The sequence below is a fragment of the Gavialis gangeticus genome, unplaced genomic scaffold (genome assembly GCF_001723915.1).
Source record: "Gavialis gangeticus isolate Ggan-Ray unplaced genomic scaffold, GavGan_comp1, whole genome shotgun sequence".
In the NCBI taxonomy this organism is placed as follows: Eukaryota; Metazoa; Chordata; order Crocodylia; family Gavialidae; genus Gavialis; species Gavialis gangeticus.
Window position 1 is genome coordinate 7,829,681 of NW_017729000.1, and position 13,962 is coordinate 7,843,642.

The 13,962-nt window shown below is 45.2% G+C and overlaps 1 protein-coding gene across 1 annotated transcript in view; it reads left to right on the plus strand.

Moving 5' to 3' along the window:
- RASGEF1C (RasGEF domain family member 1C) overlaps positions 1–13,956 on the plus strand; it is a 36,844-nt gene extending 22,888 nt beyond the window's left edge. The window contains exons 9-13 of the mRNA XM_019506197.1: positions 1,139–1,234; positions 8,975–9,070; positions 9,718–9,841; positions 11,764–11,836; positions 12,308–13,956. Coding sequence (XP_019361742.1) covers positions 1,139–1,234; positions 8,975–9,070; positions 9,718–9,841; positions 11,764–11,836; positions 12,308–12,332 — 414 coding nt within the window. The 3' untranslated portion in view covers positions 12,333–13,956. The remainder of the gene's footprint in view (positions 1–1,138; positions 1,235–8,974; positions 9,071–9,717; positions 9,842–11,763; positions 11,837–12,307) is intronic.
- Positions 13,957–13,962: the final 6 nt, after the last annotated feature.

The following is a 13,962-nucleotide window of genomic DNA, read 5'->3' on the forward strand; positions in this document are numbered from 1 at the left end:
AGGTAAAAAAAAAAAAAAAAAGAGAGAAGTTTCTCTATTCCTGTTTGTTTTTGGACTTGGTGGTTGTTGAATGTTCACAGCAAACATATTTTTGCATGATGTATGAAGCAGAAGCTCTTTATAGACAAGGAGTGAAGTTCTGGCTGACGATGCACTTGTACAAAAAGCCGCTGTCCTGGCCCTGAGGAATTGAAACACCCCAATTGTGCTACTGCAGGAAAAGAGAGGCCCAAGTCACTCCTGCACAGGGCACTCATCAGATGACAGCGTTGTATGGCTTGGATGGCGTTTGCCAAAACACAGGCATGGTTTGCATTAAATCCCTTACAGGGGACTGATGAAGCCTGATGCTTTTCTAAACAGGTCAATGGTAAAACCTCCCACTGATTTCAGTGGTGCACAATCATTGCCATGGTGCACGGGGTACTGCTCCCCAGCAAACTCCTCCACGTCAAAGAGGAGTAAGAAAGGCACCCTGGACCACTTAGCTGACATAAGGTGCTGTTATATTAGGACACAACTATACACTCTTGCAGGTGATCCATCCTGATGCCAGCCAGAATTTGGCCCTGTATAAGCCGTGATTACAGTACCTTTTTTTTAGCAAGAGTTTGGCTTGATATCTACAGCATATTGGCAGTAATGCTGTGATATTTTCCCAGTATACAACATTATTCTATTTCTTCAAATGAATTTGTAATAAGATTTCATATAAACACTGACAATACAAACCACCTAGATTGATACAAAGAGATCAGTAGCCAACACTGAGCAAGTTGGGTGGCATTATTTGTGGTCTGAGGATGTAGGCCAGGCTCCTGACAAGGACCTCAAGATTGTCATCCAAGAATCTCACTTGGGTTTTATAGTGAGAAGACTGATGGGATCTGGGGAGTGTGAATGAGTCCTCTTGTATTACAGTAATACCTGTGAACCTCACTATTATGTCTTAACACCTTGATAAATAAGCTTGAAACCAAACTTTTTGAAAAGAAAATGAGGATGAGTTGGGCATTCCTAGACTCCTACCATATTGACATCTTCAGTGTTTAAAATTAGTTTTATGTCCTGACAAGATAAAAAAGAATCCGAGTGTTTTCTGATCCAGTACATAGAAATTGTCTCGTTTTGTGTCTAGCATCAGATGGACCCTACCGGGAATTTCTATAACTACAGAACTGCGCTGCGAGGGGCTGCCCATCGATCCCTCACTGCACACAGCAACAGGGAGAAGGTAGGTCCACCATGTTGCACGGATTCATGTATTTCTATGTAGATGATGAAAATTTAAAGCTGAAAGTTAAAATGCTGGCATAGCCAAGATGTGTGCCACTTTGGGTGAACTGCCTTGGCCCATTGCAGCACCAGCACGAAGTCAGTGCGCCACTAGAATTGAAAAATGGTGCTTAAGTGAATCTGAACCGCTCCATGCATGTTTTCCTGAACTCCTGCCCAGAAAGGAGGGACTTTATTGTTGCATGCATCTCTGTACCCCTTGAAAATCCACATGGGGCTCCTCTGCATGGGGAAACAGACTGGCTTTGAAGCAGAGTAATTATTCTGGAATAAAGTCACTTTTATTCTGGAACAAAATTGCCATGCAGAGTTTTCCATGCTGGCACTGGCATGTCGGTAGTGGAATGGCTATCCTGCCAATCATCTTCTTCGTGAAGGTGATGCCTGAAGGTGTAATTACTGACCTGAACTACGGAGTTGCAGTGTTGCTGCAGCTGTAACAGCCCAGGAAATGTCTGAGGACACAGGGCCACCTTGAGGGTTTGGCCTCCTAGGAGTCATCGCTTTTGCAGGGAGAAGGTGCCACTGAAATCAGTGTTGTGGTGTCCCTGTGGTGATGAGATTTGGCAGCACTGGGCAATGGCAGTGCCAAGGAGGCACGGTTCCCTGGGCACAGCAAAGCCAGGATAAAGTAGATGTTGCATCCCCAAACACAATGAGGTGCTGAATTTTAGTTCACTAGGAAAACTAAGACAGAATCTAATCTTGAACGAGAGTAAATCTGATGCGAGACCCCTGGCCTTAGTAGTCAAGTGGGTTTTGTAAGGAGCTGGGGTGAGAACCTGGTCCCCAGGCTGCCTCTGTTGCAAGAGGAATACGTGGAGTGGTTTTGCAAATCCCCTGCTGTGAAAGGAGGTGATGAATTGCATGTTAGTGAGGAGCAAAGAAATTTCTTTAACAAACTCTCATATCGTTCAGCTAGAGCCTGTCATTGTGCAGTGCTTCTGCAATCTGTTGTTTTTGTGACGACTGCTCAGACTCGAGCCTGCTGCTGTTTTACCTGATCTTGTTTCCTGTGGAAGTTGCCCATCTCTGTCGCATCTGTAACTATAACTGCTTCACTGTTTAAAACCAAGGACAAGGAGGTTGGTATATTGACAGGCATCTATTTTACACAAGGAGAAGCCTATGTTATTCTGTTTCTTCTGTATTAGCTGAACAAGTATTTATGCATAAGGTTTAGTGGCTAATCATTGCTGGGAATAGATGCATAGCACGTCCTTCAAACTCCAGGATTTGAAGATTTTGTACCTTATTATAACCCAGCTCCCTGATCATTTGTTTAATTTTCTTGCCACTGAGTTAGGACCATCCCTGAATTCAGGAGACTGGCTGCAACAGGTGAAAGTCCATAGAAGTGACTGCTGCCCCTGGAAAATGTGACCTTCTTTTTCCAGTCTCATTTAGCAGACTTACCTCTTGGAGCCACAGAAAAATACTGATTTCCAAATTGAACCATATTTATATTTTTTTCCTTCCAAATTTACCAAACAAAAGAGGGCAGGGGGTGATGTTTCCTACATCTATTCTCTAATTTAAATCTAGAAATTCTGCTTTGCCCTGGCACCAAGAGTAGGACATGCCAGAGCACTCAACCGAAATAGCTTCAATAACCACATTGTTCTTCTCCGAGCTCCACTGAGTAAAGGACGGGTCACTTAAACGCCAGTTGAGCTGGACTCTGCTCACAGCCATGTTCAGCACCTGGTTCTTCGCCACACCTGAACAAGCGGCTGGTCCAAACATGGTGCAGATTAGAGCTGCAAGACTTGGACTGTGTGGGACCATGCATGAGTGGGGGGTAAATTGGGTAATTAATCCCATGTGTCCCTTCCATCCTCCTGTGCTGGGACTGGGGGCTTCCTACACAGGAAATCATAAAGCAGAACCCCATTTTTCCATCCACCGTCTGCTGCCGCAGGAAGACCCCAGAAAGTGTAGACAGATGCATGTAGTCTTTGGTGCTGGCAACTACAGCCTGCCTGACAGCTGGCAACTCTTGGGCATGAGGGTATGCCCTGTCAGCAGAGGGGCCAGGTGGGGGTGTGCTCCAGCACCTCTTTGTGGCAGTGGCAGGAGGCAGGTAGTACAGAGAAGGAGCCAAGAAGCAGGGCCTGGCCCTGGGGAGCGAGGGGTCAGGTGGGACGCAGCGGGTGGCTGAAACAAGCCAGGTGGGGTTGTAGCTGGGGAGCGAGGCCACAATACAAGAAAGAGGGTTTGGCACACAAGCAGTCATCTGAGGTCATCACCTGCTTAAGCGGTGTCAGTTTTGCAGTCATCAGGGCAGAGGGCAGGCTGCTGGGAAGGATTTAAGAGGAACGGTACTGCATTTACAGGTTCTGGCAGGCAGGTTTGCCGACACGTGGAGAGCAGCTTGGGAACAGGGGCTGAGGTGCCTGCGGGAGAAGTGGACAAGACGGAGGCATCCACTGATGTGGGAAATGGGAGGGATCAAGCCCTGGAAGACGAGAGGTTTGATAGATAGGGAAAGCTGAAATGAGGGAGGGTTTTAAAGGTAAAGATGAGGAGCTTGTGTTGGTATGATGGAGGAAGAGGAGCTAATGTAGGGGAAGGGAGTGCTGGCTGCTCTGCCTGCATCAGACGGGGTTGGCCGAGATGATCTTGTCATATAGAAATATAACCTTGTCATCAACAGTCCTCGCCTCTCAGCTTTAGTATCGTTGCATTATACTTCAATCTTATTTGCCTTCTTCACATGAATGGTCTCACATCTCTGTGATTATTCACATGAGTAAGTGGAGCAGGACTTAGGCCCTTTTGCTCTGGCTGTACAGTAGTGACTATTATGCAGTGATGTATTCTGAAAAGTGAATGCTGGGAACAGTTTAACAAATAACAAAATCCTCAGAAATCCAAGAGCAACTTGCTTGATCTGTTGAGTTTGGGGTTTCATGTTTCACTTTGTTCTTTCCTGAACGTCAAAAGCAGAACGAAAGGTTAAACAAAATCACAGCATAGATTTTCAGAGCTGAGCATCAGGGATTCATAACTTGAAAACTTTCATTGAAAGCTTGCTTTGCCTTGCAGATCCTCAGTGTGTTGGAACGAGCACGTGGGCTGCTCGTGTTCGAGTGCACGCTGAATGTGCCGTGCCTTCTGAAAGCACGTTGGCACAGAGCAGAAATCTGGCATTAAGAGCTTGACCTGGGACAGCAAGAGCTGTTGATGTGCATTCTTAGTTTTTCCCTACCTTCACCTTTAAACATTTTTGGCAGCATCCCACACTTAGCCCCCTGCCTCGTGGAGAGAGAGGGCATAGCAGAAAGAGCTGAACAAAGGGGCCAGGAGATGATATCCTGCCAGTGCATATTGCACTGCCTGAAGAGGACTGCTCGGGGGTGTTCGCCAGACTCCCCTACCATCTCTCAAGTTGACGGTGGATGGGAACGCTGCCAAGCTATTGTAGGAGTGCGGCAGCTATTCCCTCGCAATGCATTAGCACCAGCCTGCCGGACAAAGCAGGATTTGTTCCATGCTCTCTGTTTTCCCAGGTCACTGTGCTCTTGGCGTGGTGGGCACCAAAGGTACAAAGAATCGCTGTGGAAGGGAGAGCTATTGACTGGGACCAGCCGCTTGTTTTTCGCCTCCTGTCATTTTTCTTCACTGTCAATGGGCTCCAGTGAGACGTGGCTCTGTGGGATGTCACCCGGCTGTAGAGAAAATCTTTGGCTGTCTAGCATAGCCCCATAACTGTGGCATCTGAGCTGCTCAAGCTGGTAGTGGATTTCCCCTCGAGAGTCGGGACTGTACAGCTGTGGAGCTGAGGCACAGCACGCCCCGTCTAAAAGGAGATGTGTGGCAGGGCTGGGAGGGTCCCTGTTCTCTCCAGCTTTGGTGGGTGCTATTCGGTTTATTCTGGGGCATTATACTAGGAGGTTTTTTTGTTCTAGTTCCTGCAGCTTATTGCAGGAGCTAAGGGTTCCTCCATCTATGAGCCTCCTGCTCTTTGCTCATTCGCATGCCTTCTTGCCCTTAATCATTTGCCAATACACTCCATGCCAAACCTGCGTACGTGTTGCACGGCTTCCAGCTAAGGGAGCAGCATGTCTCTGCAGCACCCTGGAAAGCAGTGGAAGGAGAAGTGGATTATGCAGTGTAGCCAGGCTGTAGAGGACATCATGCCTTATGCTCAGAGGAGCTGATACTGAACCGGCTGCTTCCTGGGAAGTTCTTCCTCCTTATTGCCTTGGGGTTGGTGTCTCAGCTGCTGAGTTTGTTCCTTAATTTGCTTGCAGGGTGGTTTAACCGAAGTGAAGTGGGAGGTATACTTTGGGTGGGAGTAACTGGATCAATCAGCAGTGCTCTGAGGCACTCTCCTGCTCAAGTGTAGACCTTCCCTATGCCTGCAACCTGGCTGAGCCAGACTCCTCCATGGCAAGGGGCACCCTAGGACACAATAGCATCCCCCCACCTTGCTTCTAGGGAGGGCTAGCTGCCAGTGTTTTGCCTGGCTCTGCTGTGTGTGCCATGCAGGGAAGGCACACTGGCACTCTGCTGCCTTCGTTCCCTCTGCACCTGAGATGGTGAATTAAGCTTAGTGTCTGGTAGCTCTGGTTCAGCTGTCCTCTCTGCATGCAGGTGGTTTATTTGCAATAATTTTTATTTGCTCAAGAATGAGCGGGCTTTAACAATGTGTTTGGTAAGGCAGGCCTTAAAGCCACAATTTAGACTATGGCTAATTCCACAGTTCATAGGAATAAACCTACTCCAGCACAGGGAAACCAGTCTTGTGGTGATAAAGGGGTGGTATTCCATGCAAAGGGGGATTTCTGTTAGGAATGAACTCATCCCCTCTTCCGTGTCACCTCCAAAATTTGGTCATTCCACAGGGAAACACCGCTTGGTACAAATGACATTTGTCTGAGTGGCTTTGAAGTGTCAGGATGCATAGTGTGATGCTGTGTACGTCCTGCCATAGGGAAATATTGTCTGATTTCATTAACTTAGTTCTTTGTGCAAGAGGCAGCTGTTGGTTTCTGTGTGGGTGGATTGGATGGTTTGGGGGAGAATCAAACGAAAATGAAATGCGAATTCCTGGCCGTAGCCCAAATTTTTTGCTGGTGAACAGGCTGGATAAAAAGCCTGCCTTTAAAATCCACATGCATTTTATTTGCTTTTACTGAAGAAATTCTGAAAGTAAAACAGTGTGGGACACTCTCATGCTAGGAAATTGCTCAAAGACAAAAATTCCCAACAAATATCCCACACAAAGACAACCTGGATTCTCAGTCATTTCCTGGTGCTGACCTCAGTGACTCACTCGTTTCTAATTGCTGTCCCTTCATCACAGCAGGCCCTAAATCGCATCCTTTTCAGTAGACTCAGAAGCCAGGCCAAGGCTAATCCCCTTCAGGCAGGTTTCAAATCAGGGACAGATCCTGAAAGTGAGTTCACATTTGCCTGGAAGTCACTCCTGCTTGATAGGAGACACACTCAGTACCTTGCTGAATCAGACCCAGCAAGTTTGCACTGCCCAGCTTCGTACCTTCATCCCTCCTGCGACTTAGTATAGTATAGTACCTGCATCTTCTGGACTGTCAATCTGGCCTTTTCTGAGCATGACACAGGTGAAATAAATCCTCAATGATCATTCATTGAACCACTGTTGTGGTTCAATGGTAGAATCCATGTCTGCCACATGGGTTTGATTCCAGATCTGCGTACAACTGTAGCCATTAGAAGCACCAAACGCCAGGACTCAGTCTAATGGTCTAAAGTGGGGATGGTAGGTCTCGGCAGCCTCCACTCTTCCACTCCGCCTGGGTGTGTTTGCTTAAGGTCATGGTGACCTCACGCATACACCATGATGCAAAAGGATCGATGGTTGCCCACTAATGACCATTACAGAAGGAAGCTGAGGCCATGTCTAGACAGTAGACTTGCCAGGCTGCAGGTAGCCTGCTTCCCAAACCAAAAACCATGTTGTCACATCACTACTGCTGCAGCAAGCTAATTAGCAAGGAGGTGGGCTAATTAGCATTGCCACTCACCTGGACTGATTTGCTCTGGACCGAACGGCAGCAATGTGGTTGCACTGCTTCCAGTTTAGCAGCAACACACCCAGTACAGCACAGCTCTCCTGAAGATGCTGCTCTGGAGCCCAGTAATTTTACCATGTAGACATGGCTTAGAGGAATACATATGTTCAGCCACTTGTTAGCAGTTGAACTTCAGTTGGACCAGAAAGTGGTTTCCATTCTTAGGACAAGAGCAGCATTATGGTTTAGGGGGCTCCTGCCTCCATTGTCTCTTTTAGCATCTGTGATTTGCTCCAATTCCTTCTCATTGTATTGTGAAGGCCATAGACGGGAAAACTGCAGCTGACATTTTACCCCAGTTTCACTTCAGATACCATTTCAGCTGTTGTTCAGCAAGAGAATGAATAACTGTAGAACATGAACTACTTAACTACGTGATTGCTTTATTGTCATCAGTTCCCATTGCCTTACATGTCCTCAGGGCTCTTATATTTTGGTACACACTTAAGAAGTTACGATTCAGTTCGTTTACAAATAGGCCAGTAGAAACACTTAGATATTTTACCCATATGACTGTGCTCTCGTATCCATTCTCAGTGCGTGAGCCAAGTCCCATCCATGCAAAGTGCAGACGTGATGGCTACAAAGAGGTGCTCAAAAGACAAGCAGTACTTCAGTGCCCCAGACTCTCTGCATGGTCCTTCTCTAGCCTGGTGCCCCTGCACAGCAAATCTGATCACTGGTTGGTCTTCTCTGCTGCTCTCAGCAGTTGGGTTGGGCCTTTGGGTCATGAGAAGATAGACCCACTAAGATCCATCATCCTCCAGGCATGCTTCACAGAAGGACTTTTTTCCTAGTCTCAATTTCAGAATGTCAAACCCCAAAGTCACCCCTTATGTAACTACTGGATTCCTTTGCTTTACTATAAGGCTGGATTAGGCCTGTACTATGCAGAATAGACCTGTTCCTCAGGGTTTGAGGAGAGGCATTGTTTCTCTGACTGCGCCTTCCAGGTTGCCCTGGACAAGACCCAGTATTTGTTTTGAGTGCTCCAGAGCTCTGTGTGACTACTAACAGTATTTTTTTGTTCATTGAGCCTTTAGTTTCCATATGAAGCAGTGTGGCCTAAGCCTATGGGAATAAGGCACTTTTATTCCACAATGAGAATCCACATACACATTTTAGGGGTAGCTCTTCTTGAACAACTCCATGCACAAACAAGCCCTCAACAGGAAGTTTTTAAATGATTCCATGTTTGCTCGTGTCATCTACAACCATGTCTGGAGCAAGGATTTCCTGTCTTCATGGTAGGATGTCCTGGCTAACTCAGTATTGCTGTCACCTAAATCTGTCTGTACATAAAACATGTCTGTTGACAGAAGAAAGCTTTGAGGACAGATGAAGGGACTGGGGTGGTTTCAGCCCACCCTTTGCTTGCCCAGAGAAATGATCACTGAACTATTACAAGATAATAACCTGCAGTTAAAGGGCAGTTTTAATTATTGTTCCGAGTGGTGTGGCCATGCCCCAGATAACTCCCCCTTTGCTAAGTTGTCACTGTACTGCTTTGACACTGGGAAGTGAATTGTTTTGCCTCCCTCTCTCTCCTGACTGAGCTCTTCTTTCCTATATATAAAATAGGAACCGCAAAGATAATAGTTATATCATTCTCTTCACAGATTGTCATCCCTTTCTTCAGCCTGTTGATCAAAGACATTTACTTTTTGAATGAAGGATGTGCTAATCGCCTTCCGAACGGACATGTCAACTTTGAAGTAAGATCTGCAAAAGTCTTTCTCTCTTCTGTTCTGATAGCAGTATCTGAGACCTTGTGCCCTTTCTTTTCAGTGAACTCCAACAAAGCCTGGCTAGTTGGGTGATCTTATGTAACCCTACTGCAAGGTCAGGCCAATCCCAGAGTGCCTTTTTATAAATAAATCATTTATATTGAAATTATTCCAATATGTTGGAAATTTTTGAAAAATAGTAAATTTTATTCCAATATTGAAATTTTTGATCTTCTGCTCAAAGATCAAAAAACCCAAAGAGAGAGACATTCTAATTCTGAGGGGCAACGCTTTCTTGTTCATCCCGTTGGTTACCTGGTGTATGTGCTGGGTCAACACTAGGAATGGTTATATATACAAACAGCTTGAAGAAGAAGATGAACCTTTTCCAAGAGAAGGAGAAGAAATGTATTTACCATATATCCACAGATAAGTAAGGCAGTCTGAATATCTGATACTTGTTCACAAATATTTTGGCCTTTTTTTTCTTTTAAGCCTTTCTGAACTACAGGAGGCTCCTTTACAAGTTACCGGCCTGTAGTTTATATAAGAACCTGCAGCTTTTGTTTAAACCTGATCGTTTCAGTAACATGATGTGCATGCAACTACATTGATTTTTTTTTTAATTTTTGCAGAAGTTTTTGGAATTAGCCAAGCAAGTGGGAGAGTTTATGACGTGGAAGCAAGTGGAGTGTCCCTTTGAGCAAGACCATAACATCATCCACTACTTGCACACGGCTCCCATTTTTACTGAGGATGGTAAGAAATCCCTCCATCATCTCTGATCAACCAAAATGTGTACCTTTGAATGGGTCTGTTCATCACCACCAGCTGAAACATATGCCCTACCTATGCTGGGGGTATTTTCTCCATTTGTCCACTTCTGGTTCATCTCCCTGCCTCTCCACTTCTACTTATCTCCACCCCATGCAAAAACCCTTTTGTAAAGATGATCTTCTGGCTCGTTAAGTCATTGTGCAATCATTTTTTCTCCTTTCTGTTCCCCTGCCGTCAGGCACTCTGTAGTCAGTCACTACGATGGCCCTTTCCCTCAAATCAGGAAAAGAGACCAGGCAGCCATCTCATGGATTGCTGTGAATGTCAGTCATCCTTGTTCCAGTACAGAAGTAATCAGGGCATCTCTTCCCTACAAACTAGCAATGTCAATTCTCTAAAAGGGAGCTCTCAGGCTGTGGGAGTTCAGCTCATTCTGTAGAGATGTAGTCAGCTGGACTCCTGTTGTGACATTACTGCCCTCTCTCCTTCTCCCGTCCCCCTTGCAGTTTGAATCCCACATGTCAGACTGCGTCACTTCATATAGGTCTCCTTCAGTCACGTCCTGTTGCATCATGTCAGATATAACGAACTAAAGCTACATCCCTACAAGCTAATCTAGAGTTCTCTATTGGGGTTTTTGTTCTTTTGATACTATGGACCGTTTTCCACACCCATCCAAGCTAATCAGAGCAGGCAGTTGTTATTTCAGAGGCTACCCCAGAAATCAGGGCAGAGCAAGGAAAATCAGCAGCGACTGCTGAAAAGGAATAATTAAAGTAATTAAAACAATGTGTAGAAACAGGAGACAAGATGCAGGCTTTTGTCTTGTTCTCAGGGTGTTGAGTACTGAGGACCTGGGGTCAAGGATATTTCTGGAGCGGCGTTTCAGGCAGTAGGGTGAAGCAGGGTGATGTCCGCCTCCTTAGTTGCTTGCAGATCATCTGTCCCGTGCACTGGGTCACGTTCATGCTGGCGTCATTAGATGCCCTGAGTAGAAAGCAGGAGTGTGGCTGGCCTTCCCTGCTGCCAAAGGTAAGGTGCAGAGCAGAGGCTCACCATGACTGATTGAGAAAGAGATGAGTGAATTAGAGAGAGATACAGCAGTGGTCTGTAAAGTAACACCAATACACTCCACCTGTCACCACCCAGAGTCATAGTGAGTAAATGTATTGAATATTAAAATATTCTTGAATTATTTCACAGACTAAAGTGCAAAGGTGACTGGAGCTCCAGACTAAAGCATAACTAAGCAGTGTAATGAGAATATGTCCACAAATAGAAATCACGACCTAGTTATAAAGTCTGTGAAGCAGGTGAAACAGGAGTTCACACGGAGAGGAATCTCGAATGTGTTGCCTTCGTTTTGTACCATAAAATGCATCCTGTAGTGCAGACTCTTGCAGAAGAGGGCCTGTTCGTATGTTAAAATAAAAGCTTACTTAATACTTTTCACAGCCAATGCTATAACTATATTTGTTTCCTCTTCTGTTTCTTTAAGACTGGAAGTCCACCAGAGGACCCAGCAAGCCAGAGCATTTCTGCTGAAAATCCCAAGCCAAGTTTAACTCCTTAATGCTGCAGTCTGACAGGCTCCTGTTGAAATCTTGATTCTGGGCCAATGTATTGTTCCACTGACATTATCACAGCAGCAGATTTTCAAAGGGATAAATTGGTGCCAAGCTCCCGTGCCCTGGTGGCTTTCATTGAAAATAGGGCACCTGACTGCATTTGTTTGTGTGGGTTTTTTTTTTAAAAAACCACCTTTGGTCTCTGTGCAGTTGACAGTGATAACAAAGAAGATAACAGGTGAAACCAAAATGCATAGGATGCAGCTGTAGCGTAAGACAGCAAACAGATAAAGGGCTGCTGATGCTATTTGACTAATCGATCTTTATCTTTCCTAGGTTTGTATCTGGCTTCCTATGAAAGTGAAAGCCCAGAAAATCAAATTGAAAAGGAGAGGTGGAAATCTTTAAGGTAGAAGTTTATTTTTTGAAGCTTTAGTCACAGTACTGGCGCTGGATTGATGGCCAAAATTTAGCTTAATGGGGCTTGAAGTTTGAAGCCTTTTTTAATAATGCTGGCACCTAATGTGACCTGGTGACCGGGCTGGAGTTTTTTTCAGCCTAACCCTGTAGTCTGCAAAACTAGAATTGGACTGATACAAATATTATAAAACTATAATATAAAAATAAATTTAAAGTTGCAAACATTAAGCCTAGCCTCTTTTACACTGTTCTGGAAATAAAGTGCCATCAGAGCAATGTAAAAGGGGCTTTTACAGGCATTTTAAGGCCCCTCTAAAACTACACACCTTCTATAAGAGAACTTCAGAGTAAATGGAAATTGGGCCCTAGAAATCATTCTGAATCCATCCTAAAGAAAAGCAGTGATTTCACTTCTCTGTTTTTGTTTCATCTTCCTCACTATGGTGTTTCAAATTTGCAGGTCAACTATTTTAGGGAAGACTTGAAGACTACGAGATTATTGCAGCGGGTCAAGAAAACAAATCAGCAAACTATTTTGCACTACTGATTCCAAAGATGCCTGTTTGGGATTTAGATGATTTCCCCCCACCTCCTATTTGTTGGGGTTTTTTGTTGTTTTGTTTTTCCTTTGACTGCCTAAAGTGGGGTGAACTGGATTCGTCCCCCAAAATCAACAGGACTGACATACTGGACGCACAATTACGCTTTCCTGCCTCTTCCAAAGGCGGGGCGGACTCTCCGGGGCTGATGCCATGTCAGTATTGCTGTAACTTTGTCTCTCAAGGAAAACAAAGCAAAACGAGAGCAAAGAGAGCCGTGGTGCTGCAAAAAGAAAGGTCTCCCCTGGAAAACTAAAGGCACAGGCACATGTTTCAGAAGCAGGTGCTTCCGACAGCAGCTCTTCCTGAGGACTGCAGGCTTAAATTATTTCAAGCCCAGCAGCAATCTGGCTAATTGCTGAAATAAAAGAAAGAGGAACTTTATCGGTCATCAGCAGTCTCCAGCCTTGTTGAACAATGCACTGACTGCAACCAGCATAAGCTCGTGGTGGCTAAAAACTCTTGTAAACCACATAAGCAGGGAAAAGTCGCTCAAACCCTGTGGATTCTTATTTCACGAATTCAGCTTGAACCGTGAACATCTGGTTAGTTTGTCTTTCCCTGCTTTTCTTCCTTTGAATCTTGGCAGATTTTTCTGAGTCGTGAAATAAAGATGGCGAGGCACGTAGATCTCCTGACTACACGTAAAGCTGTGCTGAAGAAGCAAGCGGCTGCTTGGCTTACCTCTCTTTAAAGCGTGATGTGTACCCCTTCGTTCTGTGGATGTTGAGGGATGAGTCTTTCCAAGGCCATACCTCACTGTCAAATGACAGGAGATGGTGTGAGGGAATGTGTCACGTTGCAGTTGATCTAGCTTTGTGTAGTCGTTTTGTTCCAGTGCAACCCAACATTAAGGAAAGAGAGGAATCGCTCTAAATCTGGGGGCTCCACGGCGCACTGAAGAGGAGGCAAAGGGCTTTTGCTCTTTGCACAAATGCTCTGGGGTAAAGAATGAGCAACCTGCCGTTTGTCCATCAATCCATGCAAGTATTTTTGTGTTCTGTATATTGAACCATGCTCGCCAGCTTCCTTCCATGGCAACCGTGTGCTGTTAGAAGAGGGGACCATGCCGTGTTTGTGTTTGCACAGATTTCAGAGCAGCATTCAATATAAATATTAAATGATGAATTATTATACGTATACCAGACGCAAGACTGAAGTAGAGCAAACAGGAGGATCCTCCCAGTCTTTGCTCATGTGAGCAGAGCCACTGAAACCAGTGGAGCTGTTTGTGTGCTTAAAGAGTGCTCCAGGCCTCAGATGGGCTCTTTTCATAGGCCTGACAGAAATAAAAATGCTGTGTGATATGGAACTGGTGGTGTTATTGTAGGCTTGGTGTTGGCATTTTGGCTGTTCTAGTCTTTTCTGGCCATAGTCAAAAGATTCAGTTTTCTACTGAACTCAGTGGTAGCTTTCCCTTAGTAAAGAGTGAAGGATCCTTTGCACAGCATGTCTGAACAGTACAGTACTTAAATTAAAAAAAAAAAAAAAAAAAAAAAGCAGCTCCATAGAAACT